Raw genomic sequence first — 26896 nt, 5'->3', positions numbered from 1 at the left:
TAAAGCTGGAGTTTTGAGAGGAAAAGTAACTGCTAAGCGATAGAATCATTTCTGGAAACATGGCAGACTAGATAATCTGAAAACCCTTTCTCTACAAAGTTCGTAGAAATACTGGGTAAAATATACCAAACTTTTTTTCAAATAGGTAGTTGAACGTGGACGAAAGGAAATAAATCTCTAAGTTCCAGAAGTGAAGAGAAAGCTGAAAACCAGTAACCAAGCAATCTGTTTTGCAGGGTCACTTTGGGACAAGAGAAAAGACCTAGAAACTGAGACCCTGCATGGACACCAGACCCTCAGAAGGCTACACTCTCAGTGAAAGGGTGGGATAAAAAGCAGTCCTGTTGACAAAAGGAGATTCATTTTTCACTCACTCATTCAGTTCATTTTTGGAAAGCTTGCTATAAGCTAGGCTTATATTCCAGGCACTGGGTATACAGTGACAAAACAAGTACAAATCCCTACCCCTGGGGAATTTATATTCTGGTGGGGAAGAGACAGAAAATAATTAATAAACATATAAATATGATAAAAGGAGATATGTTTATGGAAAAAACAGGACAGGGTAAAGCAGATCAGGAATAACAAGGAAACCATCTGTCTTGGCCTGGACTCTGGAGAGAAAAAAGAATCCTCTCTTGCAAATTCCCAACCACAGATCTGCCTTTAGGAGGTGCTAGCGCTTTAACTGACATTAATTATTTTCATGATCTGGGAACACTAAGGCAAATAAGTAACATAAATTGACCCCAGGTTTTTGGTGCCTTTCCTCATCATTCTAGGAGTATGAAGAGGTGCTGCTTGACAAAAACAACAGAAAACCCTCCACCCAAGCTGTCAAGGTTTCCAGAGATAAAGCCCAGACAAACTTGAGCTCACAATAAAAAATATAAAGCTATTAATGGCAGATCTAAGATCTTAAATCTGCCATTAATGGCGTCAGCATCTGATGCCAAACCCCATGCTCGTAACTCTTATCTGCATGTCCTCTACGCACACACCAGGGCAGGACTCAACTATACCGTCATGGGCAGGACCCACAGCATTTAGGTTCACAGAACCTTAGAGTTGGAAGCAATCCAAGGAATCTCCTACTCCAGTCTCCTAACAACGCAAGACATCTTTCTGTAACATGACACAGGTCAACATCAGCCTCTGCTTGAGTACCTTTAGGGAAGTAGAGCACATTCCTTCCCTGGATAGTGGGAGGCCTTATTATAGAGGCAAAACAGTACCACCTAAGGAGACAGACAGGCTCTTTAAGCCTTCTGAGCCAGGAGATCTCAGACAGGGTAATTAACCAGATGAATTTAAGCCTTCTTATCTGTAAAATGGGGATATTGTCTCATAAGATCATGCTGAGTGTTAACAGAATAATAGATATAAAGGCTTACCAGACACACAACAGACAATGTTATTTTCCCTTCTGCATTAACCAGATCAGAGCCACTGAGCTGGTAAATCTCATTCAGTTCCACGTAACGGTGGGAAAGAGTTTTGTCATTAAAAAAACAACAACCAAACAATTGCTCATTTCTATTTAACTTTGAACCAGCACTGTCTCTATATTTCAAGGCCTCTTCTATTCCCAGTTTGAAGGCTTGTGGTTATTTATCCCACCTGGACTGCAGTAAAGGGTGAGTTTGAGAAGTCTCTTGATTGGGGACTGAGTGTAAGCTCCACTGTGAAGGCTGCCTTTTTATTTTTTTGACCCCGTGGCATGTGGGATCTTAGTTTCCTGACCAGGGGTTGAACCTGTGCCCCCTGCATTGCAAGTGCAGAGTCTTAAACACTGGACCACCAGGGAAGTCCTGCCTTTTCTTTTGATCATCCAACTTTTTTCATTTTAGAAGTTTCAAGAATAAATTCTACCGATTTCGGCTCCTTAATTTAAAAATTAAGGCATTATTTAAATGCAGTACAATTCATCCATTTTAGGTGTATAGTTTGGTGAAATTTGGTAATCGTAGACAATTGCATAGGCACCCCACACTCAAGATATAGGAAAATTCCCTCACCTTCAAGTTTTCCCTTTAGGCCTTTGATTTTAAAAAGGACATTGACAAGTTGGCTGGGACCCAGGGCAAGAAGTCTTGAAGTCATGACATAGGCAAACCACCTGAAGGAATGAGGGGTATCCATTGCTACCCAGAGAAAAGAAGGCTTATGGGGGATACATCAGCCTTCAAATAGTTGAAGGGCTGCTATGTAGAATAAAGAGTAGACTTAGTGTAGCTCAGAGGGAGCCATCAGGACTCAGGGACAGAAATGAGAGGTATTTTGATTCAATATAAAAAAGTTTCTAAAAATAATATTATAACAGCTATTTACAGATGATGAAGGTAAGTGAGACAGAGTTAAAAATGAATTCTTCAGCAGAAACTGACACAGCAGTATAAAGCAACTATACTCCAATTTAAAAAAACAAAGAATTCCTGTAGATCAAACACTTGGGAAGTGATGGAGTCAAAATTTTTTTTTTTTTTTTTGCAGTACGCGGGCCTCTCACTGTTGTGGCCTCTCCCGTTGCAGAGCACAGGCTCCGGACGCGCAGGCTCAGCGGCCATGGCCCACGGACCCAGCCGCTCCGCGGCATGTGGGATCCTCCCAGACCTGGGCACCAGGGAAGCCCGATGGAGTCAAAATTTGAACCCAGGTGTTCACATCTTTTTAAAGTATTTATTTATTTTTGTCTGCATTAGGTCTTTGTTGCTGTGTGCAGGTTTTCTCTAGTTGTGGCGAGCGGGGGCTACTCTTCATTGTGGTGTGCCGGCTTCTCATTGCGGTGACTTCTCTTATTGTGGAGCATGGGCTCTAGGTGTGCGGGCTTCAGTAGTTGTGGCATGTGGGCTCAGTAGTTGTGACTTGCGGGCTCTAGAGCGTAGGCTCAGTAGTTGTGGTGCACGGGCTTAGTTGCTCTACGGCATGTGGGATCTTCCCGGACCAGGGTTCAAACCCGTGTCCCCTGCATTGGCAGGCGGATTCTTAACCACTGTGTCACCAAGGAAGTCCCCAGGTGTTCAGGTATTAAATCCAAACTTTTCCCCTTCTACCCTCCGCTTTGGAAGATATACAGGAGGCCCAGGGAGTATGGAGTGAAGGTAGAGGTAATCTGGTATGAGTTAGCTGCTCAGATGTTTATCATTGACCACCATTTACCCCTGGCTCCAGCCATGCCTTCACCCCAGGGCAGCCAAGACCCAGCAATGACAAGAGGCCCTTGGAGCATGGGTGGAGGAGGGCAAGGCTACCCTGTCCTCAGCCTGTGGTTCGCTTTGCTTCACTGCTTGGAGCAATCTCTTGCCCTGATTTCCAGTGTGGGCTGAGGATCGAGGTCAGTGAGAAGCCCAGCCCCAGGTTTGCCTGTGTGGGTGCTGCTGACAAGGGTCAGCTGCTCGTGTCTGGGACTGAGCACAGATGCCAGCCCGCTGCCCAGGCACTGGACCAGGAGTTGCAGCAAGTACCTCCACCTGCCCAGCGGGGCTTGCCTGAGAGGTTCTGAGCGTGGACGGGGAAGGCAACTGTTGGAGAATAGAGACAGAGCACCCTCAGGTGAGAGAGAAAGAAAGAGGAGAGTGTCTGAGAAGAGGAAGGGAGCTGGGAAATGAGAGCAGGGAGGGGCTTTACTGGCTCAACTTCTAGGGAGCATGCAAGTAAGAACTCACAGGCAGGCGGAGGAGGAGGAAGGATGGGCGCGCGAGGGGCTTTGCTCCATTTACTGGGACTCCTTGCCCTGCTGGCCTCCTGTTGGGTGCGGGTGACACAGGTACTGCTCCCCAGGAAGACCTCAGGGCTCGAGGATGGTCAGGTGATGGTCCTCAGCCCTGCCCTCGCCGTGGGGGATGGTGGAGGCTCCCGAGGCTTTGGGTGCTGCTTGGGTGTGACTGAGGCATCTGCCGAGGGGAGAGAGCCGAGGAAGGCCCCTCCTCCCTAACTGGCCTCCCCCTCTCCCCTCCTTTTTTCCGGGAGGGAGGGAGCGGGGTGGGGTGGGGACAGCAGGGCGCCCGGCATCACTAGGCAGGTGGGCTGGAGCGTCGGGTCGGGTTTGCTGAGGGTTTTCCAGGTTTGCCCAGCTCAGGGCCCAGCCAGTTGGCAGGAAGCAGGACAGAGGTCACTTGAACTCAGACCACACGTCCCTGTTAAATACATCAGCTTTTAAATCAACCTTTGCTCAAAGTCCAGCGAGTTCCAAGACTACAGCTCACCAGCAGAGAGAGAATTCCCTGGTGAACCCTGGTGAACTCCTCTTCTTCCAGGACCCAGGTAAGAAATGAGTCAGCTTCCCTGTGACTGAGGGCACTGACCACCTGGGCCCGAACCCCCTTCTTTCTCCTTTTCCTTTTCTACACAGTAGCTGGCTGTCCAGGGCAGAAGAGAGGCTGGTGGGGAAGGAGCCAGGTGGTGTTGGGGTTGAGGTGGAGGGATTCTCCACACTCTGAGGTTCTCTCTGCTTGAGACGCCCCGACCCTGGCAGGCTGGGGTCTGCTTCACAAAGGAATTGGTAAACTGATCCTGAGAAAAAGCTTTCCCAGGGTTGCATGGGGGTTCGATGTGCAGCCAAAGGGAGTGAGACAACAGACTTCACAGGTCGCGGGGAGATTCTCTCTCACAGGACCTTCCCACTGTACAAGGGCTTTGGGTGGTAAAGATTTTCTTCTGGAAGCAGCCCTTAAAGGATACAACCTAACAACTTTCTCACTGGATAATAAAAACATGCGTCTCTCCTCTTTTTTTAAATCACATTATAGCGCTGAGAATTGTGGAGAAACCGGCCGATTTCTAGGCTGGCTGAATTTTAAAACATAGATTCCCAGGCTCTGCCTTTTGGAGTGTCTAGTTCTTTGGGTCTTGTGAGGTCCTGAAAAATCTTTTTTTTTTCCCCCCAACATCTCCCCCACTCCCTCCCCAGATGATTCTTGTGGGCAGGTAGGTTTGGGAACCACTAGTAGCTTATTTCCTAAGCAGAAGTGGTCAAGGGATTTAAATGTGACTGTCATCTCAGGGCTTCCCAGCTAAGGAGACTCCTGATCTGGGCTGGCTCTGCAGGAACACGTTCCTCTTTAATTATAGTCCCTGTAATGTTGCACCCACGAGCTCTCAGTCCCCTTTCCAAAAGTCACAGGGGATCTTTGTCTCAGGCCACGGTTGTCTAGTCACCTGGAATCACATGTTCTTCCCTGCAGCAAATAACTCAGGGACTTTGAGTTTGTGTGTTATGACAAAGTGAATTGTTTTTATCTTTGACTCTTCTGTTTGCTCTTTGTATCATAAACCATGAAGTGGCTAGTAATGATGTCCTATGTTCATAGACCACTGGCTAGACAGCCGTTTCTCATCCTGCAGAAAGAACATGGGACTGGAATACAAATAACTTGGGTTTTGATTCAGTTGTTTGTGACGGGCCATTAGACAAGTCGCTTCACCAACCAGAGCCTCAATTTTATTGTCTATCAAAGACTCTCATCTTTTCCCCAAGGCTGTATTGAAAATAACATTATAAATATGTGTTCATGCATAACCACAAGTGTGCTTACATTTCTTTTCTTTAAAATTTATTTATTTAATTTATTTATTTTTGACTGTGTTGGGTCTTTTTGCCGCGCGTGGGCTTTCTCTAGTTGTGGCGACTGGGGGCTACTCTTCGTTGAGGTGCGTGGTGGCTTTTGTTGCGGAGCACGGGCTCTAGGTGCGCAGGCTTCAGTAGTTGTGGCACATGGGCTCAGTAGTTGTGGCTTGTGGGCTCCAGAGTCCAGGCTCAGTAGTTGTGGCACACGGGCTTAGTTGCTCCATGGCTTGTGGGATCTTCCCGGACCAGGGATCAAACCCGTGTTCCCTGAATTGGCAGGCGGATTCTTAACCACTGCACCACCAGGGAGACCCCTGTGCTTACATTTCAAATGTGTCTTTCCAAGGGCTCTGTGGAACAGTGGGGCAGCCTTGCCGTCAGCTGGGGGATCTTGTCTTTTAATCTCATCGACCCTCTATTTACTCATTTACCAATAAAGAGTTGAGACTAGATGATCACGAATGTCCTTTTCAGCCCACCAAGTACAATAGATCCTGGAGCTTTGAAGGCTGGCTCCTGCTTGTCATTTGGGTAGGAATTAAAATGTTACCTCCCCAGGAATGGCTTTTAAATTTAGCTTCCTCCCTCTACCTCACCACTGCACCTCATCACTTGTAGCCTTTATCATCAGAAGTCATCTTCTGCACTTTTTGTCACCTTTGGCAGATGTTAAACTTCAAGAGAGCAGGGGTCTTGTCCTTTGTGTTGCCTGCTGTAATACCAGTTCTTAGAACAATACCTGGTGTAGAGTAGGTGCTTAGCTATTATGATAAATGGAAGTTAGTGTGGCAGGGAGGGAGCTACAGGCATGGAGTCAATACGTTTGGATAAAATGCTCTTATCAAAGACGAGGCTGAAGAACTCTGATAGTCTCTCAGGCACCTAAGGTCCCGAGTCTGATCAGGTGGGAATGGGTGTCTCCGGTCACACCTTGGTTAAATGATTTTCACATTTGTTGCATAGGAGTTGGATGAGAGTAGCAAGGTAGAGCTAGATGTATTTTCCTCGAGATCTCAGCAGCTCCTTTCCTTGGCCCTTCATGATAATCTCTTTGCCTGGTGGGTATCATGGCTAAATGATTAAAAATCAGAAACCTGAATGCCAGAGCAGATGCATTCTCCCTCTCTTATTTCCTCATCGGTCAAACGGGCATAATAGAACCTAGTTCTTAATGAGGATGAGATTGGAGAAGCTCATAGTGTCTTGTGCACCTTAAGCGCTACTATCCTGATGATCTTCAGACAGCTTTACGATGGGCATGACCCCAGGGAAGGAAGGAACCCAGGCAGTGGGAAGGAGTTTTGATGAATATGAAAGAGAGTCCCTCGTCAACTCAGTGGCCGCTGTGGTCTGAGATGGCCAAGCCTCACAGGACATAAACACTGCAGCTCCTCTGTAGTCTACAGAACTGAGTCCACAGTGCTTCCCAGTCTAACCTGACCCGCTTCCTCCTTTCAACATATGCCTATTCTCTGGGCTTTGGGAACCAGTCACCACCCCTGAACATCCCTGTGCTACTACTCCTTTGGCCTGGGATGCCTTCCCCCTCCAAGTCTAACTACTTTGGTTCCTTAACACAGCCCTCAAGGTTGGGAGGCTGGGGGGAGGAACCCAGACTCAACTGGGTTTGAATCCAGGTTCTGTTGCTTATCCAAATAGCTATGGGAAACCAACTTTTATATTTTCAGGGACTTTTTTTTCTTGTAAAATGGACCATTAAGATTAAATGAGAACTCATAAAAGGTAACCTAGGCTGGCGCTTGGAGCCTAGCAGGAGCTCAATAAGTGTGTATGACAATAACAAACATTTTCTTTTCCATATTCCAGCACCCGTGTTTGGTAGTTGTGTCTCTAACTTTCTCCACTTCACTCCGGGCTCTGTGAGGGCAGAGCAGTGTCTAATCTGGGTTGAGCCTCGGTAGTAGGTACTCAATGTAAGTTGTTGATTATATAAATGGTACTTGAAATTTAGAGGCTGGAGTGATTCCTTCAGACTGTGGTGGTTGGGGAAGGATTTGTATTTATATTTGAACTTAATTCAAATTTATAGTTGAACCTAAAATTTGAACTGAGCCTTGACTAGGTCTTGAATTCATTCACTTGGAAAAAATGTGACCTACTATAAATAAGTAATCGGAGGGTGGGGGCAGGTATTTCAGGCAGAGCATGTGGTGTGAGCGAAGGGCAGGCTGGGTGTGGGTGACTGCACGTGGGCCAGTTTGGTATCGCTGGGGAGCAGAGGGGGATGGAGTCGGGCTGGATTATGTTGAACCTCAAAGCCTGAGAAAGGAGTCTGGACTTTAGGTTCTTAAATGTTTTTTTTTTTTTTTTGCGGTACGCCGGCCTCTTACTGTTGTGTCCTCTCCCGTTGCGGAGCACAGGCTCCGGGACGCGCAGGCTCAGCGGCCATGGCTCACGGGCCCAGCCGCTGCGCGGCATGTGGGATCTTCCCGGGCCAGGGCATGAACCCGTGTCCCCTGCATCGGCAGGCGGACTCTCAACCACTGCGCCACCAGGGAAGCCCTTAAATGTTGTTTTTAGAGACTAACATGGTGAGAGTAAGATCAGGAAGTTTGTCTTGGGGCAGTGGCTGGGAGAACCTAGAGGCTGGATACATAGGAAAAGAGCGAGGGTGCAGAAATGCAAGTTCAAAGGGTCTTGTAAAACAAGACGCCAGTTTTGGGAGATACTCTTGTTCCAGCCAACCCTCGGCTATTTTCAGGTACCAATTCTATCAGCAGCACAAGGATATCCTTTCTCCGAGGGCACCTCTGTGTCCACACGATATCGACTTTATCTCTTTCCCAACTTGCAGAACTCGTAGATAAGCAAGTAGAGTGGGGAAGGTCTTGAACTCCAACCAAGAGTCCTACCATATAGGACAAAGTATCATTCATGATGCGTGGGTAGGGGGAAGCGACATTTAGTACCAGCAGGCCAAATGAACTTCAAGATAAGCGGATTCCATTCCTTATCATAGATGAGAAATAAGAATCACTCACTGGTCCTATGATCACCCTTCTCTGTTGGAACACATTTCATTAATTTCCCACACTTGAAATCTATGGCTACCTAAGACCAAACAGTAACCATCACAGTGGGAAAGTATAATTAGCATAAACATATTTTGGAGCCCTACTTATTTTTCTATTTTTGACACTAATCATTTAAAATTAATAAACTTGAGTGTTTGAATTTCCACACCTCTTGCTTTTTTTTTTTAATATTTATTTTTTGGCTGCATCAGGTCTTAGTTGCAGCATGCAGGATCTTTGTTTGCAGCGCGTGGGCTCTTCGCTTCGTTGTCGTATATGCGTGAGCTTCTCTCTAGTTGTGGCACGTGGGCTTAGTTGCCCTGTAGCACGTAGGATCTTAGTTCCCGGACCGGGATCGAAGCGGCATCCCTTGCATCGCAAGAAGGATTCTTAACCACTGGACCACCAGGGAAGTCCCCCACACCTCTTTCTTTTCTATCTTTTTTTTTTTTTTGGCGGGCCTCTCACTGTTGTGGTGTCTCCCGCCGTGGAGCACAGGCTCCGGACGCGCAGGCTCAGCGGCCATGGCCCACGGGCCCAGCCGCTCCGTGGCATGTGGGATCTTCCTGGGCCGGGGCACGAACCCGTGTGCCCTGCATCGGCAGGCGTACTCTCAACCACTGCGCCACCAGGGAAGCCCTAGGTAAAATATTTTTGAAGAAAGATGAAATTGAATTGCATTTATCTCCTCCTAGCTCAAGACATCTGTCAACACCAGCTGAGATATACTAGGATTTCTTTTATGCTGTTGGAAGAAACAGTATGTCCTGAGGCTCTGAGGCAGGCTTTGATAGAAGGTAGATATTCCTGACCCAGGGCTGGACCCCCTTGACCAGGGCTGATGGTTGTAGGGAATTCACCATCTACAGTTGCTGACTTAACATCACCAGTCTCCACCAGTTGTATTTTTCCAACAAAAGTCTAGTGATTTCTTTGTCTTACTTATGACATGGATGCATGTAAATGCTGAAGAGGCAGCATTTCTCACAAGGGTACGATGTGCAGACATGCCTGGTCAAGCTTCCTCCTTGCTGAAGTTCAAAGTGTTTTACAGCATGGAGTTTAGTGCAAAGTGAGTCACATTCAAGTTGAATGTTACCCGAGAGTTCCTGCCCTCTCTTCCCCTCTCTTCATGCCTCAATGAAACAGAAATAATTTACTGTATGGTTACATCCTAGGTTATACAAATATCCTTCCCCAGTTGCAGTAACTAGGATTAAACATTACTCCCCACTGTCTTGCTAAGTTTTCACGGTTTAGTTTTTCATGGCTTAGGTGTTGGTTACATAAGTGCCTTGTGAGGAGAGACTATGTTTTCTTTGTGGTCCGATAATGACTGCACCATTGATTCCTAACTATTAGATAAGATGGTGGTGGGTCCAGAGTACTCGTGACTAACAGTTGTAGGGTTACTGTATTTATGGAATGATCCACTACATCCTGGATTTTGGGAGACAAAGAAGACAATATTGGGGCATTTTCTTACCTGATGGTAGTCATTGCATCTGGCTGTCACTGATGACAGTGCCCTTCTGATTTTCCCTCTCTAAGAAGAATGCTGTTTATCCCACATCCTTTCTCTAATCTTTTGGAAATCCAGTGATGTTGTCTGGTGAGTGAACCTGTTCACTCATCACTCCCCAGTGACGATGATCCACCCATACATCCGTATATCAAGTGATGCTTCCCTCACTCCATCTTCTCCACCCTTTTCTGTCCCTTGGGTCCCTTGGCTGGTGTATCTTGTACTCACATCTATTAGAGCTCATCTGCTCCAGGTGTTGGGACTCTCTGGTCAGCTTAGCTCTGTAAAAGCTCCCTGGAATCTTATACCTCCTCAATATATGGCATTTGGTTCTATTTTTATAATTCCCTAGCTTTCAGACTTACATGATACTTCTGGGTTTAGGGAAATCTGAGTTTATTATTTGAGCTTGATTTCATGGAGAACAAAATCTCAGCCCTGACTTTTCAGCAGCTAAAACTAACGTTGCAGAGGTGGTCCAGAGTGAGGAGATAGAGAATCCCTGGCCTGACAGTCAAGATTCCTGCCCATCCCTAGTGCATCACTCAATCTCTTGACTGCGTCAAGAGGAAAATCAGGAAGATTGCTCAAATGTCCTCACAGGAAATGGGATTCCCATTGACTCAGGACTCTCACCAGAGAGCAGGGAAGATGGGGCACCTGGAGTGGGCTTCCCTACTCCAGATGCTATTCTCAGATTGCTTTACATGATCCATCTTCAGTAATCTTTGCTGCGTCCATATGCATTTCCTGTTTCAGGTGTATTTCTATCTCCAGCTCAGAATTAAGGAAGTCACGCATGTTCTCACAGCTGGCAAGTGGTGACACCGGAATCCAAAAGTGGGTTTGGCTTTAAAACTCTTGTTCTTTCTAATGTATTTACCCAAACTAGAATGCTGAGGGAAGATGGAAATAAAAATACAGACTCCCTTCACATCAGCTGCATACCTATATGGCCACTTTAGACTTTTTGTTAACTGGAAACTACTCTGTTCTAGACATCATTTAAGAAGACTTTTCCTGTGTCAACCCCTTAATTTGCAAAACTGCTCCCTCAGCCCCTTCTTCTTCCCTCTCCCCATTCATCCTGCCCAGCCAGTCCCTGCAGCACTTCATCTTTCCCAGGGGACACTTGTGGCTTCTCTTCCTCAAAATTCACACTGGCCCCACTGTCTCACATTCTAACGAGTTCTGGGCTCACTGCGAACATAGAAACCCTCACCTCCTAGCCTTCTGTTTGTAAACATGTCACGCTCCAACTTGGGGTAAAAGTTACCACTTTCTCCTTCTATTCTTGTTAAATATTATAGTGAGAAGAAGCCATGAGAAACCATGCTGATTGTTCTGCTATAAATTCATGAGATCTGTTTATCTCTCTAATGAAGAAATATATTTAGCCTGAGTTGTTTCTTAGAAATTTTTATTCAACGCGTTGACTCATTATAGTGAAATAATGCTTTGGCTTTGGAGAGCCTTTTTGCCAGGGTTATAACCTGCCCGTCCAGGGATTCAAGTCTGTTACTTTATGTGAAGTTTCTTAAGACTTTGAAATAGCTGCCAGATTTTAAAAATGGGGACATTTTGCATAAATCTAGACTTCCAGGTTCTCTTGAGAGATTGGAAGGTCTGGCACACTGGGCTCTTATTTCCTCATAGCGGCTGTCTTTTGGTGGTAAGTACAGCTAATCTACCATCCTCTCCTGGCCACCTTCATGGATTTATCAGTTTGAGCTCAGTGGAGATTTTGGTCCACATTCTTGAAGTTCCTGATTTGTCTTGGTAAATTGACCTCGTCTTCCTCTTTATCTCATTTTTTCCACGTCTCTCCTGCCTCGGTAGAGGTGTTCCATCTCATCAAGGCCAAACCCATTTGCTGTGCTCTCCATATCATCCCTTGATATACAAACATTAAAAATAAAACCATCCACGAACCCTGCTTTCCCCTTAAGCTGCTATCCCAACTCTCTCATTTATCTGTTTCAAGATGTAACTTTATTCATGGCCTCTGTTATTTACTAGTATTCACTTGCTTCTTAGTCCCTTATCTGTCCTGAACTTGCATTTCCTAGACTTAGCGGCATTTTCTGTTTTCATTCTCTTTACCTCTTAGCGTCATTTTGCATTGTTAACTATCCTGTCTTGAAATTCTTCTTTTAGCTTGGACTGTAAAGTCTTGGCCTTCTGATCATTCCTTCTCAGCTTCATCTTCTTGTCGCCTAGATGTCGGTATCATGCAAGGCTTTATCCTCGGCTCTCTTCCTTTCATGTTCTCACTCCCTTGTGTCACCGAGCACTGCCATGAGGACTCTAGTCCATCATCTCCTGAGCTCCAGGCTCACACTTCTGTCTACCTGCAGGATGTTCTGCCAAGTCCTCTGATGTAAAACTGCCTCAATTCCCGTTGCGGAGCACAGGCTCTGGACGCGCTGGCTCAGCGGCCGTGGCTCATGGGCCCAGCCGCTCCGTGGCATGTGGGATCTTCCCGGACCGGGGCACGAACCCGTGTCCCCTGCATTGGCAGGCGGACTCTCAACCACTGCACCACCAGGGAAGCCCACCATCTTTTTTTTAATTTAATTTTTAATATTTTAATGTTTATTTATTTATTCATTCATTTTAGCTGCACCGGGTCGTTGTTGTGGCATGCGGGATCTTTTAGTTGCAGCATGTGGATTTCTTAGTTGTGGCACGCGTGTGAGATCTAGTTCCCTGACCAGGGATTGAACCCAGGTCCCCTGCATTGGGAGTATGGAGTCTTACCCACTGGTCCACCAGGGAGGTCCCAGCACCATCTTTTATCTTTTTATTTTTATTTATTTATTTATTTATGGCCGCGTTGGGTCTTCGTTGTTGCGTGCGGGCTTTCTCTATTTGTATCAAGCAGGGGCTACTCTTCGTTGCGGTGCGTGGGCTTCTCATTGAGGCGGCTTCTCATTGAGGCGGCTTCTCTTGTTGTGGAGCATGGACTCTAGGTGCGTGGCCTTCAGTAGTTGTGGCACATGGGCTCAGCAGTTGTGGCTCGTGGGCTCTAGAGCACAGGCTCAATTGTTGAGGCTCATGGGCTTAGCTGCTTTTAGCACAGGTTCCGGACGCACAGGCTCAGCAGCCATGGCTCACGGGCCCAGCCGCTCCACAGCATGTGGGATCTTCCCAGACCGGGGCACGAACCCATGTTCCCTGCATCGGCAGGCAGACTCTCAACCACTGCGCCACCAGGGAAACCCTGCAGCATCTTTTAATGGTACAATTTTTATGCCAGTAACCAAGGCATGAACTTGTGAGTTGTTTTTTTTTTTTTTTGTGGTACGCGGGCCTCTCACTGTTGTGGCCTCTCCCGTTGTGGAGCACAGGCTCTGGACGCGCAGGCTCAGCGGCCATGGCTCACGGGCCCAGCTGCTCCGTGGCATGTGGGATCTTCCCGGACCAGGGCACGAACCCGTGTCCCCTGCATTGGGGTGGACTCCCAACCACTGCGCCACCAGGGAAGCCCTGGTTTTTTTTTTTTTTGACCTCTTCTTTTCTAACACCCAGCCCAAGTGGGCAGCATTACTTGGAAGATGTATTAAGTCTTGAGCTGCTGTAACAGAATACCACATGACAGAATAACAGAAGCCCATGTGGCTTAAATAGAAATTTATTTCTTCACAGTTCTAGAGGCCAGAAGTCCAAGATCAAGGTGCCAGCATTGTTGGTTTCTCCTGAGGCCTCTCTCCTTGGTTTGCAGATGGTGGCCTTATTACTGTGTCTTCACATGGCCTCTTCTCTGTGTACATGCACTTCTGTGTCTTCTTATAAAGATGCCAGGCCCCACCTTTGTGACCTTATTTAGCCTTAATTATCTCTTTATAAGGCTGTATCTCCAAACGGTCATAAGGCCTCAACATAGGAATTTTGGGAGTGACAAAACTGATTCCATACAGAAGGGGAGTCTAGGAAAGTTATCAAGGGTGGTTAGTAGAAAAAACTGAGCAAGGGTAATAAATCCAGGGAAAGTATACCACTTATGGGGAAACAGACAGAATGAAAAGATGGCCACAGAATTAGGGTATCCTGGCAGCTCAGAGCTGAGAGGAGCCAAAAGCACAGCTACATTCACATTGAGTGGTGACCTTAGAAGACTGAATTGTGCATGTACCACTCTGTGCAACGAGGCCTCTTGAACCCACAGCAAAACTGTGTGTGAGTGAGGTAAGCAGTAATTAGGGAGAGGAATAGGGATCTCTTGTATTTCCTGGACACTAGTCACGGTCAGTGTAAATAAATATTTTGGACATCTGTGTTGTACCTGTCCTGTCTGAGACCATCTCTGCATGGAGAAATCTGAGAGGACAGGATTGAAGAGTTAATACCACATGTCACTCAGTCCTCTCTGTAGTTCCTCCACCTCTGTCACCTCCATTCTATTCTCACAGCTGCCGGCTGGGGCAGGCCTTCGTTGCATGTGAGTAGGACCATTACAAGAGCATCTTTCTTGACTTACCTCCAGTATGTCTTCGCTTCAGGCCATCCCTCTTGGAGCCCACCTCTGATCCTGTCCTTCCTCGGCTTATAACCTTTGCATGGTCCCTGACCACCAAACTAAGGCCAGATCCCTTGGGCTGGTATTCGAGGCCTTTACAGTCTAACTTGTCATCTATGACAAAAGGACATCTTGGCTGTCCTCCTGTTGTCTTTTCTTCAGTCACGTTGAGTTTTAGCTCTTCTTTGACCATACCCAAGAACTTTCCCACTTCCATGCCTGAGGTCCACGGTATTCTTTGTGGCTAGAATGTTCTCTTCCTACTTCTGTACCTGTTGAAATCCTACCTATCTGTTGTCAATGTCTAAATCAAATCCTACCTAATTAGTGAAGCTTTCCTTAATTTGTCCCATGTTGTAGGTCTCAGGGCATTTATACTCTGCTCATAGTGGTAGCTCTTTTTGTACTAAAACTTTTCCTTCACCCCCATTTAACTATAAAGTCCTTGAGGATAGAGCTGTTGTTTCACTTTATTCCATCAACCACTTAACAGTGTTTTGCGTATAAGTGTGAGGCAAATATTTGTGGCACGGACAAATGAAATCACATTTGGGGTAATATGTCTTCTTGATGTTCAGTAGAATTTTGAGGGGCCTGTGTGCATGATCCCGAACAACCTGCACCCACTTCCGTATGCTAACTGGAGAATCTAATTGATTGGCCTCAGACAGGAATGGAGCTTGGGTTTCCACCCATAGCGTGATGGAGGAGGAGAAATGGCCTCAGCTCTTAGGGTGGTTAGGTTTGCTGGCCAGGGGAGGGCCCCCTCAGACTTAATTCCTTGGACCAAGAGCCCACGGGAGCTGTTAAAGGTTGTTTTCAGCTGCTGGATTCTGTTTCCTGGCTCAGAACTAGAACGTGGGGAGGGAGGCAGGGTCACAGCCTTTAGGTTGCCACAAACTTCCATGCTGTTGGCTGGGCAGGACTGTGGGCAGAGCTGGATCCTGAGGGCCTCTCCTAACCAGGCTGCCACCTTGGTTTCTCAAGTCGAGTAAAGGTGAGCTCAAGGTAGCCGTTAATATTTCACCCAACCTTGACATTCTTCTCTGACCCATGAGGGTGTTATCCCAAGACTGAGGGGAGAGAAGGGAAGCTGGGAGCAGCAAAGGGTAGTTTTGATCACTAGTTTCTTAAACTCGTGGGGATTCTAAAAATGCTTATGTTCAGGTTTCAAGCCTGGATTGAGTAAGTAGATCTGAGGCGGGGTTTAAGCATCTGTTTTTATAAATCTCTGCAGGTGATTCTGTGGGCCTGCTGGGATTGAGATTAAATTTGTAAGGTGATTGTGAGGATTAAATGAGATAATGTAGCATGCCTGACATATGGTGAGTTTTTAAACGGTAACGTGATTTATTATTACTGGCATCACCTGATGGTCTATAGATTTACACTGTCAACTAAGTAGATCTGTTCCCTCAGATGGAACCAGCTGCTGACTTTGGGTAGACAGCTCCCAGGGCTGAGGAGACGAATAAATATCCTCTAATTATTTCTGACTTCACTTTTCCAGGAGTTGTCTTTTCCTTCTTCAGAAGAATTTGCTCTTCCCTGGCTTGTGTGTTAGCTGATCTATAGCAATTTCAGGATTCTTTTACAAAATAATACCTGGAAGCTTACAGGAGTTAGACAAATAACTCTGCTTTAGAGCAGGAAATAATTCGGAGAACCCTGTGTTCCATTTTGTATTGGGAGATGCTTTGTGTTCTTGTCAGGTTCCCACTGACCTTGAGACTCTCAAATATTTCTCAGATCATGGATTTTTGATGAGCTAAGTGGCTTTAAGATCCCTTCACTCCTAGCCCTCCCCTGCACTGGAGGGGTACAGGGGCGCTTAAAGGCATTCACGCCCATGGTATTTTTTAATGGGACCTTTCCATTTACAGCACCTATTGTGGAACAGGGGACTCTCTGACGTGCCGGGTGACAAGGCAGGCAAGCTTCACTACAAGTCCCACTGATGTGGGAATCAACTGAAATGGAGTCTCACTCTTTCTCCAACTAGCCCTGCTGAGGAAGGTCCTGTAGGTTCCAGCCCCAAACACACAAACTGAAGGGAAAATGAGGCTTCCTCTTAGCCTGGGCCAATTAAGCTGAACCCTTCTGGCTGTTTGAGTCTCACTTTTGTGGTTGTGTTCCTCTCAGGAACAGCTCCTGCCCGGACTCTTGGCTCTGTGCAGCACCGCTGCGGAGGGTGGGTGTTGACTCGGATCGTGTATGGGTCCATGTTGATGGCTGCCTGGAGCCGGGGGACCTTGGCTACCTTGGCCTTGGGAGAGTCCCCTGGGTCCTACCAGCTATTTTTCTCCTGTGGAAAATAGCCCAGTTGCTTCAGTTCTTTCTTTGGTCACATTCACAGGTCCTACCTACCCTCCTCTGTTGTCATTAGCTACAGTTCCTAACTTCTAAAATGTACCTACTTTTTCTTCTCGACCTTGGATATATTATTGCCTTTCCTGGTAGCAATAATCGAATCCTTTTAGAAGAAGGTGGGGTCTAAAGGTATGATTAATAATAAAGTTTGATTAAAAAAATCTCTTTGGCTCTCACCACTGAGTCTTTCCTGCCCACCAGCACTTTGTTTTCCTTCCCACAGACAAGAAACTTTGTTGCCAAAAATTGACTTTTTCCCCCAGAGCTCAGAAATGGTTAGAGCTTTCTTCCATTTCCAGTATTTTATTTTGGCTGTTTGAACTGTGGAGTAAGGCCTGCTGAGGGTTTAATGGACTCCAGCCTGAATCAGGTGATCGCTGATATGGTATTACGGAAATCCATAGGCCTTCACTAATTGCATCTCTCTCCACCATGGGATTCTGATCTCTGGATTCTCAAGAAGCAGAAGATAGGGGTGGGGGCTGAAGAAATAGCAAACAGTATCCTTTTTTTTTTTTTTAAACTATCACCTTACTTATTTTTAATTTTTAAAAATTGAGGCATATTTGATTTATACTATTATATTAGTTTCAGGTATACAACAGTGATTCAAGATTTTTATAGACTATACTCCATTTAAAGTTATTATAAAATAATGGCTATATTCCCTGTGCTATACAATATATCCTTGTAGCTTATGTATTTTATACATAGTAGTTTGTACCTCTTAATCCCCTACCCCTATCTTGCCCCTCCCTCCTTCCCTTTCGCCACTGGTAACTACTAGTTTGTACCTGTGAGTCTGTTTTAAACAAACAAACAATTCATTTGTTTGCTTTTCTTTTTAGATTCCACATATAAGTGATAATATACAGTATCTGTCTTTCTCTGTCTGACTTACTTCACTAAGCACAGTACCCTCCAAGTCCATCCATGTTGTTGCAAATGGCTAAATTTCATTCTTTTTTATGGCTGAGTAGTATTCCATTGTGTGTGTGTGTGTGTGTGTGTGTGTGTGTGTGTGTGTGTGTGTGTGTGTGTATCACATCTTCTTTATCCATTCATCTGTTGATGGACACTTGTGTTGCTTCCATATCTTGGCTATTGTAAATAATGCTGCTATGAACATTGGGGTGTGTATCTTTTCAAATTAGTGTTTTCATTTTCTTTGGATATATACCTAGGAGTGGAATTGCTGGATCATATGGTAGTTCTATTTTTAATTTTTTGAGGAACTTCCATACTGTTTTCCTTAGTGGCTGCACCCACTTACATTCCCGCTAACAAGTGTACAAGGGTTCCCTTTTCTTCACATCCTCATCAACATTTGTTAATTGTGGTCTTTTTGATGATAGCCATTCTGACAGGTGTGAGGTGAATGATATCTCACTGTGGTTTTGATTTGCAAGAAAAGGAGGAAGAAACAGGAAACAGTAGCCTTAAATACAGAGATCCTTCCTAGTTAGGCCCTGTGTTCCAGAGTTCCAGGCATCCTTATCATGGAGCAGTGACAGAGTCTTGCTAAAGTGACTGATGCCAGCCCTGATTTAGGGGTCAGTGTAAACCAGGCTTTGGACTAGACAAACCCAGGACTGGAGCTGGACCAGAGCCCAGCCCTCGTGATTCCTAGTTGAACTGTCTCTCTACAAGATGGCACAGGAAACAAACAGTTTCAGGGCCCTATGTAAGGCCAAGCTTTGGGGGTTTTGATCAGCTTTCTCTTGAGATTTTGCCCAGAAACAGGGATTTGTGTTTCCTTGTATATCAGACTCTCAGGTCTCTATTGAGATACAGGAAAACTTTGTCTCTTCTCTCCCCAAACACTGGACTGCCCTACGAGCAAGGAGGATTCATCTTCCATCCTTGAGAAAAAGAGTAAGATCCTGTGGTTGCCATTGCAGAGTGTGAGAGGGCTGAATTGCAGGGGTGGGTACCTTAGAAACAAGCATTCATACGCTGATCAGAAACATACTCATCTCTTGATGAAAACATAGCATCTAATGGCCCTTATTTTGAATAGTTTTAAGGACATGTTTCGAATTTTGTAGGATTTGGATGAGGTTTCTCTATAATTATTGATACTTCTAAATTTCAGAGGGCTTTTTTTTTTTTTTCCCTTCAAGGCTTTTCAGGCCTAGGAAATTGAGAGCTGATAGGGATCTAGGGGTAAGTTTGGACATAGATGTAGATTCCAGTTGGAAAACAGAATGCTTGCAGGCTGGATGATCAGTAGAAAGAAAAGTCATGGGTCAGAGTCAGAGGGGCCACACGCAGGTCCCTGCATGTGAGGAAGCCCCACGCTGGCGCTGCCCTCTTCTCCCCTAACTCCCTACTTTCCCCCTTTCCTCCCAAAGCAGCATCTTCCTGGCGGTTGGTCATGATAAGACAGAGCTGCAATGCTCTCCCAGGTGTGGATGGTGATCGTGGTGACTGTAGTTTCACTTTTCTCTGCCCTTGATCCTCATTGGGGTGGGCTTAGGCCTCAGGCCCTCATAAGAGATCACTTGAAACATTGTCTATTTATTTTTTTATTAAAAATTTTTTTTATTGGAGTATAGTTGATTTACACTGTTGTGTTAGTTTTGGGTATAGAACAAAAGTGAATCAGTTTTACATATACATATATCCACTCTTTTTCTTTTTTATTCTTTTCCCATATAGGCCACTACAGAGTATTGAGTAGAGCTCCCTGTGCTATACAGTAGGTTCTTGTCAGTTATCTATTTTATGTAGACTAGTGTGGAAACATTGTCCATTTATTTCTTGTTTCCTTGGCTTCTTAGTCATTCATGCCCCTGGTGGCTTGGCTGCCAGACCCTGCAATAGCCCAGGGATCGGGCCGTGGGAGGCTTTCTGCTCCATTTGTACTGTATGTTTCTGTGGGCACAGAGTCAGAGGTGGCCATCTCCAATCACAATGGCGTGGCTTCTCGGGAGCCTGGAGCACTTTGCTGTCTCTCCTCCGCCCTCCACCCCCATGCCCTGTGCGGTCATCTGTTCCTGTCCCTCCAGGAGAAACGGATGGTTTATTCTGAGTTACTGGAGGGAGCTGTGACGAGGGGAACGTGAGGGCTTGCCGTGCAGGCAGATTAACCAGCAGAGTCTAGCCTACTGCTCTCGGGCCTCTGCTCTACACCAGCAGTTCTTGGCCTCTATTCTCAAGTGCTTAAGCCAGGAGGTGCTGGGGACCCCTGGCAGGAATCTTTTTTTTTAAAAATTTTATTGAAGTATAGTTGATTTACAATGTTGTGTTAATTTCTACTGTACAGCAAAGTGATTCAGTTATACATATTTTTCATATTATTTTCCATTATGTTTTTATCACAGGATATTGAATATAGTTCCCTGTGCCTAGCAGGAATCTGACCCTTAATGACTGGGTGCCAGGGCCCCAAGCTGTTGGTTTTCACACTTTTCCTTTCCTCCTCCTGTGGCCCAGAGCCTTGCTCTTGCAATGGGGTGAAAGGAGGGGCAGGATGGGTGGAAACGGAAGCGCTTCAGGAGGGAGAGATCTGACATGGCAGCAGGAATCCTCTCTCTGTCGGGCATCCCTACTCTGTTCTGACTGGAACTTCAGCGTCCTAGAAATCACTTTTCTATCTGTTTCCAATGTACTAGGTCAGCTCTCAGGCCTGGCTTCTCTGATTTTTAATTGTTTGAAGTCTTCCTTATCTTGTCTCACCTCACCACTCTTACTAATTCTTCAGCTCTTGGAAAAGTCATTTCTCCAGGAAGCCATTCTTAATTCTTCCCACCCCATTCCCTACTACCAAGACACTGTGTTATATTCTCCCTTATCATGCTATTCTTCCCTAGTAGATCATTCATCATGTGTTTCTGTAGAAACATGTTCTCCCTGATATGAGAGGCAAAGTATAGGTCTGTCTTGTCCACAGATTTATCTTCAATGCCCAGAACTTGGCAAGCTCTTCAAATATTTAAATGAAAGTAGACTTGGATTTTCTTAAAATTTTTAGGTAATGTATTTGGAACTAATTTCTTTTGGTCAGGGGACAAAGGGGAATTTGGTTTTGGAGCTATTGAAATGGAAGCATCTCTGTCCAGTACCTAGCCGAATACATGGGTCTGAAATTCACGTGAAAGGTCATCTTTGGGGAGAAGTAGATTTGGAAGTCACTAGCAAGTCCTGGAAGGTGGCTTCCTATACCCCGAATGTTGCTACCTGAACAGTCTGGATTTGGTGTGACAGAAGAATAGAGGTATAGGAGATGGAGGACAGATTTCTCACCCCAGTTAGATTTTCTGTCTTGTGGATTTACCCATTTGTTTTTCATCACAGAAATGGCCTCCACCTTCAACCCCCGAGAATGCAAGCTGTCTAAACAGGAAGGGCAAAGCTATGGCTTCTCCCTGCGAATTGAGAAGGACACTGATGGCCACCTGGTCCGGGTGGTTGAGAAGGGTAGCCCAGCAGAGAAGGCAGGTCTCCAGGATGGAGACAGAGTTCTTAGGATCAATGGTGTCTTTGTGGACAAGAAAGAGCATACGCAGGTAAATGGGACATTTGGGGTTCTTCTGCTTCTAGGATTTCTTCAGCTCCCGCATCTCTGCTGATTCTAGTTTTGGGGGTCAGTGGAGCCTTCCTGGCTGCCACTGGCAAGGCAGGACACCTTTACGGCTATATTCTGCCGGCTAATCAAGTCTCCCATAATTAACCAAGAACTGTAAAAATTATTCCTAGGTTTGAATAGTGTCAGGTCTAATATGCATTGCATATTTACTACATGAAAGGAACTATACTAGGCAATTTCATATTCATTATTTTGTTGAATCCCCACCACAACTCATGAGATTCATATTACTATTCCATAGATGAGGAAGTGGGGGCTCAGTCACCTTAGCTTGCTAATGTGTTCATGTAGTGAACATGGGGGAGGGTCTGACCTTACCCCAATTCTGTCTGCCGCTAAGTGGGTGCTCTTTTCACTGTACTATGCTGTCTCCATAGACCCAGGAGGACCTGTTGTGCTCTAGGGCAGCATTTGTCCCTGGAAAGAACCAGTCCTAGTAAAAGTCCCCTGGGCTAGGGCTTCCCTGGTGGCGCAGTGGTTGAGAGTCCGCCTGCCGATGCAGGGGACGCGGGTTCGTGCCCCGGTCCGGGAAGATCCCACATGCCGCCGAGCGGCTGGGCCCATGAGCCATGGCCGCTGAGCCTGTGCTCCACAACGGGAGAGGCCACAACAGTGAGAGGCCCGCTACAGCAAAAAAACACAAACAAACAAAAAAAACAAAAGTCCCCTGGGCTAGGGTTGGGCTATTACAGTAGTGCTAGAGGCCCAGCCTAATCTGTATCTGGATCTCGGGAGGAGCCTGGGCAGAGACAGCTGGGGCACAATCGGCTAACTATTCGGGTGTCAGGGGTCAGCTAGTAGAATCTCCAGGGCCAGATAATGAGCCAGATGGTGAGCCCTCCCCCGGCCCCCACCCCGGTGGTTGATAGAGGGTTATTGTTAAAGTTAACCTTTTTCTTTCTTTCTCCTAGGTTGTGGATCTGGTCAGAAAAAGTGGGAATTCAGTGATTTTACTGGTCCTGGATGGGGATTCTTATGAGAAAGCTATGAAAAAACAAGTAGATTTGAAAGAGTTGGGTCAAAGTCAGGAGTCGAGTTTGAATGATAAGAAGCTGCCCTCTGTGATGAATGGAGGAGCACAGACTTGGACACAGCCACGGCTCTGCTACCTGGTGAAGGAGGGGAGTAGCTATGGCTTCTCTCTGAAAACTGTCCAAGGTGAGCTTGAGGGTGGGGCAGGGACAGACAGCTTTCCAGAAGAAAGATACTGTTAATGACTCCTTTGACTAATTTTCAGTTACTACGGAGATCCAACAGCAGCCTCTCTCTCCCTTTCCCTCCCTGGCCTTTCCCCTGCTTTGCACAGTTGTGCAAAGACAGCAGCACTGTGTGGGGGACACTGGGCACTCCGGTCCCCCAGTGTTTGTCAGTCTGAGCCTTTGAGGCCAGAGGGTTAGAGGGTTGATGCTTCTTCGTGGGTAAAGACGGAGGGGAGGATGGAGAAAAAGAGGCAAGAGAAGGGAGGTTCTCCACGATAGCCACTCTTGAATTAGAATGATACCTCTTTTCATCTCTCAGAATGCCCAGGTAGTCACTTATTCAAAAAATTCTTGAGTACCTATTTATGTATTAGCCACTCTTACAGTTAGGTGCTGAGGACACTGCAAAAATCCCCACCCTCCTGTGGCATTTAAATCGTACCCTCAGCTGTGGCCAAGCTCTGACGTGACTTCCTGACCTCTAGCTGAGAGGTACAGTGATTTGAGAAATCCCAACCATCAGAAAACACTAGAAGTTCTGTTTCCAGAATTTCAGAGCTGCAGGCTGACCCACGCTCAGTTGACCATGGTTTTCTAACGATTCCACTGGCATTGAGGTTGGAACCATAGCTGTGTTAGCCTTTTGGTTCCACCTCTAAGGTTGCTCCTTCCCTGTTCTTTCTGGTATTAGAGAGGTACTGATAGTGGGTCATAACTTGGTAAGTGCTAAACAGCAGACCAATAGTAAACACAAAATAGTTTCCAAGTCTTATTTAACCTGTAGCAAGAGAAATAAACTAGCTATAAGAGGTATTTCTCAAGTTTGTCAGTTATTAAAACACAGTGATGTAGGTGGTCAAGGGAAGCTTGGCATTTCTCAGAGGTTGGTTATCAGTAAAATGGTAAAAAAAAAAAAAAAAAAAGAAAGAAAAAGAAATTGTAATTCAGACTCTACTCATTTGGCCTTTGTGTAATGTCCATGGTGAATGGTTTAGGTTAGCATTATGAAGAAAATTTTTTCTTCATGACAAATACATATAGCAAGGTAACAGGAGAAATGTTAAGTATTTAAGGAAGCAGAGTTTAAATTACTGTTATTCTTTGCAAATTGTTTATGTAGTCATTATGAAGCTACCCTTTGCCTAGGCTGATATATTAATACCTTGAAAGAACTGACAGCATTTCTTTAAGAAGCACCTAAATCATACCACCTACTAATACACAATGACTGTGTGGATGTTTTCCTCTCCTCCTGTGCCTCTGTCCTCTTTAGCCTGCGTCAGTGAGATTTATTCACTCCACTGGATGTGGTGGTTGGTGATAACATTAATTAAAGAGGACAGAAGGGAGCAGACGACTTCTAATTCTACAAATGCAAAGAAAGGGAGTATGACACAGGGATGCAGTGTGGGCATGATTTGGTACTTTCCGGTTCAAGAAGCCAGTGCCGCCTGAGATTGCTTCTTTGCATTTAGTTGGGCTCAGAAATCCTATTCAAATCAACAAAAGCCAACTGAGTAATGGCTCTGTCAAGCTTTGCGCTATGAGCTCTAATTGTCATTCTAAATCAGAAGCCAACGTCTATTTGAGTTAGCCCTAAAATTTGAAGCTCTAATATTGTATTATTGGGAGAAAACCCTTTGCTGTTGGACTTTCCGTGTAATGGAGTTGTGACACTTGCTCACCTGTTACCCTCTTTCAGGTAAAAAGGGAGTGTGCATGATTGATATAAAACCTCAAGGTGTGGCTATGAAAGCCGGAGTCCTGGCTGATGATCACTTGATTGAAGTGAATGGAGAGAATGTAGAGGATGCCACCCATGAGGAGGTGGTTGAAAAGGTATATCCCAAAGGGGTACTTTTCTTACCGTATCTTTTACTCTGCTCTCATTGGAAGTGACAGGAAGACAGGAATGGTAGTTTATGATGGGAGGACTATAATAATGGGAAGCTAACCCTTTGTATTAAGAGCAAACAGACTCACTAGTGGTATAAAGTGTTAATATAGGGTTTTGGAAAAAGGCCTTTGCTAGTTTCATGTTGTCTTGAAGACAAGTGTTCTAAAGAACAATTAACTTTATCTTTTGAATCTTATTTGTAATTGATTGGAATTAATTCCAATTTAGAGGGGGTTGGAATCCCCCTCTAAATTTATAATAAAGTGAACGTTGAGCCAATGTTACTAAAATGTTTTAATACAAGCTGGAAGAGAACCAGTGTGGTGATGAATATTGAGCTACACATGGGGAGTATTTGAAGACCTGTTATATCCCAAATCTTATGTCTAGCATGGTTCCATGACACATGGAAAACACTCAGAGGATTTTTAAAAATAAATTTATTTACTTATAAAATTTTAAAATAAATTTATTTATTTATTTTTGGCTGCGTTGAGTCTTCGTTGCTGCACGTGGGCTTTCCCTAGTTGTGGCGACTGGGGGCTACTCTTCGTTGTGGTGTGCGGTGGCTTCTCTTGTTGCAGAGCACTGGCTCTAGGCACGCAGGCTTCAGTAGTTGCGGCTTGTGGGCTCTACAGCACAGGCTCAGTAGTTGTGGCACATGGGCTTAGCTGCTCCGCAGCATGTGGTATCTTCCCGGACCAGGGCTCGAACCCGTGTCCCCTGCAATGGCAGGCAGATGCCTAACCACTGCACTACCAGGGAAGTCCGTCAGAAGTTTTCCTTTGGGGTCATATAGAACCTTGAAAATTGACCAACTTTATCTTCTCTTGGTAGAAGGATCTTTCAAAGTAGACCTTTACTTTCTTTTTCAAACTCCTTTCCTAGTCTTCACCTATATACCTTTCTGGGTACACAGCTTTCACTTGGGTTCAGTTAGCATCTGTGTGGGTGAGGTCATACTTAAGAAGGCAAAAAACAACAACTGTATGAGGGAAGACACATAATACCAGTGAGGTGGTAGAAAACAGTATTACAGCTTAAACTCAGGCCTCACATCTCATATTTCCTATTGAATCTATAGACTGTGTGCCTTGATACAGAAACTTTCCTATTTCCCAGCGTCATTCTTGGAGATTGATGTTGGTCCTCACCTGCGTATGTTGTTGCAGGTGAAGAAGTCCGGAAGCCGCGTCATGTTCCTGCTGGTGGACAAGGAAACTGACAAGCACCATAGTGAGCAGAAGATCAAATTCAAGAGAGAAACAGCCAGTTTGAAACTGCTACCCCACCATCCCCGGGTTGTGGAGATGAAGAAGGGAAGCAATGGCTATGGTTTCTATCTGAGGGCAGGCCCAGAACAGAAAGGTAAGGCACTAGAAGAGCAGAAAACCTGGTAGTGTAACCATCCAATTCCTCATCCCAGTCTGACTCCAGAGTTCCTTTAGGCCCCCAGCCCCCCATCAGATTCATGAAGGAAGTAGTAAGAAACTAGGAAGCGTAGCTGGGTCGGTTTAACTCCGTGCATATGGGGGCCTGATGATGGGCATCCCTAGGATTCCACAGCAGAATTACAAGGCAGAATTTTGGATCTGGGCAGTAGTATGCTGGTAAATTGGCTCTCTGGACAAAAAAAAAAGCCCTAATTTGTAGCATGTGTTGTTTTTTGTGGTGTAAATACTCCCACCATGTCTGATTTCAAGCCACCAACATGCTGTCACAGAATGCAAAGTTGAGAAGTGTTTTCATGAGCTGGTGTGAGGCAGCTCCAACACACCCCTAGGTCTGAGGCAGAGGGTGGGTTGGGATCTGGGACTTGAAGAGAACCAGGAGTCTTTCTGGTTCCTTGTAATTCAATAAGGAAAGAACTAAGGTCCTCCTACAGAAGCTGAATACATTTAAAAAAATGTAGGTTCAGGCCATGTGAACTGTTATTCACCCAGAAGTTGCTATTTTCTTTTAATCATATATTTATATTAATTTATGAAACACTAATTTGGTTCATATAATGTAAAAACCTCCTCAGGGCCCTTGAGAATCTCAAGTGAATCAGACAAGAATTCTTCAGTCAAGAAGCCTCTTGTTTAGTAGAGGAGATAAGACATGTGTGTCCATAACTGAAGGTAGATGGTGAGAAGCACCTTAATACAGGGCAGATAAAATACTGTGGAGATTCAATGTTGGAGCAAGTTTT

At 45.5% G+C, this 26896-nt stretch overlaps 2 protein-coding genes across 8 annotated transcripts in view; one reads left to right on the top strand and one right to left on the bottom strand.

Annotated features, from left to right (window-relative positions):
* Window positions 1-14862, bottom strand: part of CD160 (CD160 molecule) — a 41440-nt gene extending 26578 nt beyond the window's left edge. The window contains 1 exon segment of the mRNA XM_024732722.1: window positions 14607-14862. Within this exon segment, the coding sequence (XP_024588490.1) occupies window positions 14607-14862 (256 nt within the window).
* PDZK1 (PDZ domain containing 1) overlaps window positions 1-26896 on the top strand; it is a 42211-nt gene that overhangs the window by 6035 nt on the left and 9280 nt on the right. The window contains exons 1-6 of one of the 7 annotated variants that reach the window (XM_024732704.1): window positions 3091-3552; window positions 4183-4263; window positions 21315-21526; window positions 22518-22764; window positions 24508-24644; window positions 25875-26070. In XM_024732704.1, coding sequence (XP_024588472.1) covers window positions 21317-21526; window positions 22518-22764; window positions 24508-24644; window positions 25875-26070 — 790 coding nt within the window. In that variant the 5' untranslated portion in view covers window positions 3091-3552; window positions 4183-4263; window positions 21315-21316. Of the gene's footprint in view, window positions 1-1583; window positions 1638-3088; window positions 3553-4063; window positions 4264-21314; window positions 21527-22517; window positions 22765-24507; window positions 24645-25874; window positions 26071-26896 lie in introns of those variants that run through there. The other 6 variants (XM_024732701.1, XM_024732703.1, XM_024732706.1 and 3 more) reach the window with 6 other exon arrangements.

This window comes from Neophocaena asiaeorientalis, unplaced genomic scaffold, assembly GCF_003031525.2.
Source record: "Neophocaena asiaeorientalis asiaeorientalis breed wild unplaced genomic scaffold, Neophocaena_asiaeorientalis_V1.1 scaffold128, whole genome shotgun sequence".
NCBI classification, from domain to species: Eukaryota; Metazoa; Chordata; class Mammalia; order Artiodactyla; family Phocoenidae; genus Neophocaena; species Neophocaena asiaeorientalis.
Note: the sequence above shows the minus strand (reverse complement) of the source record. Positions and strands in the feature narration are given on the sequence as shown.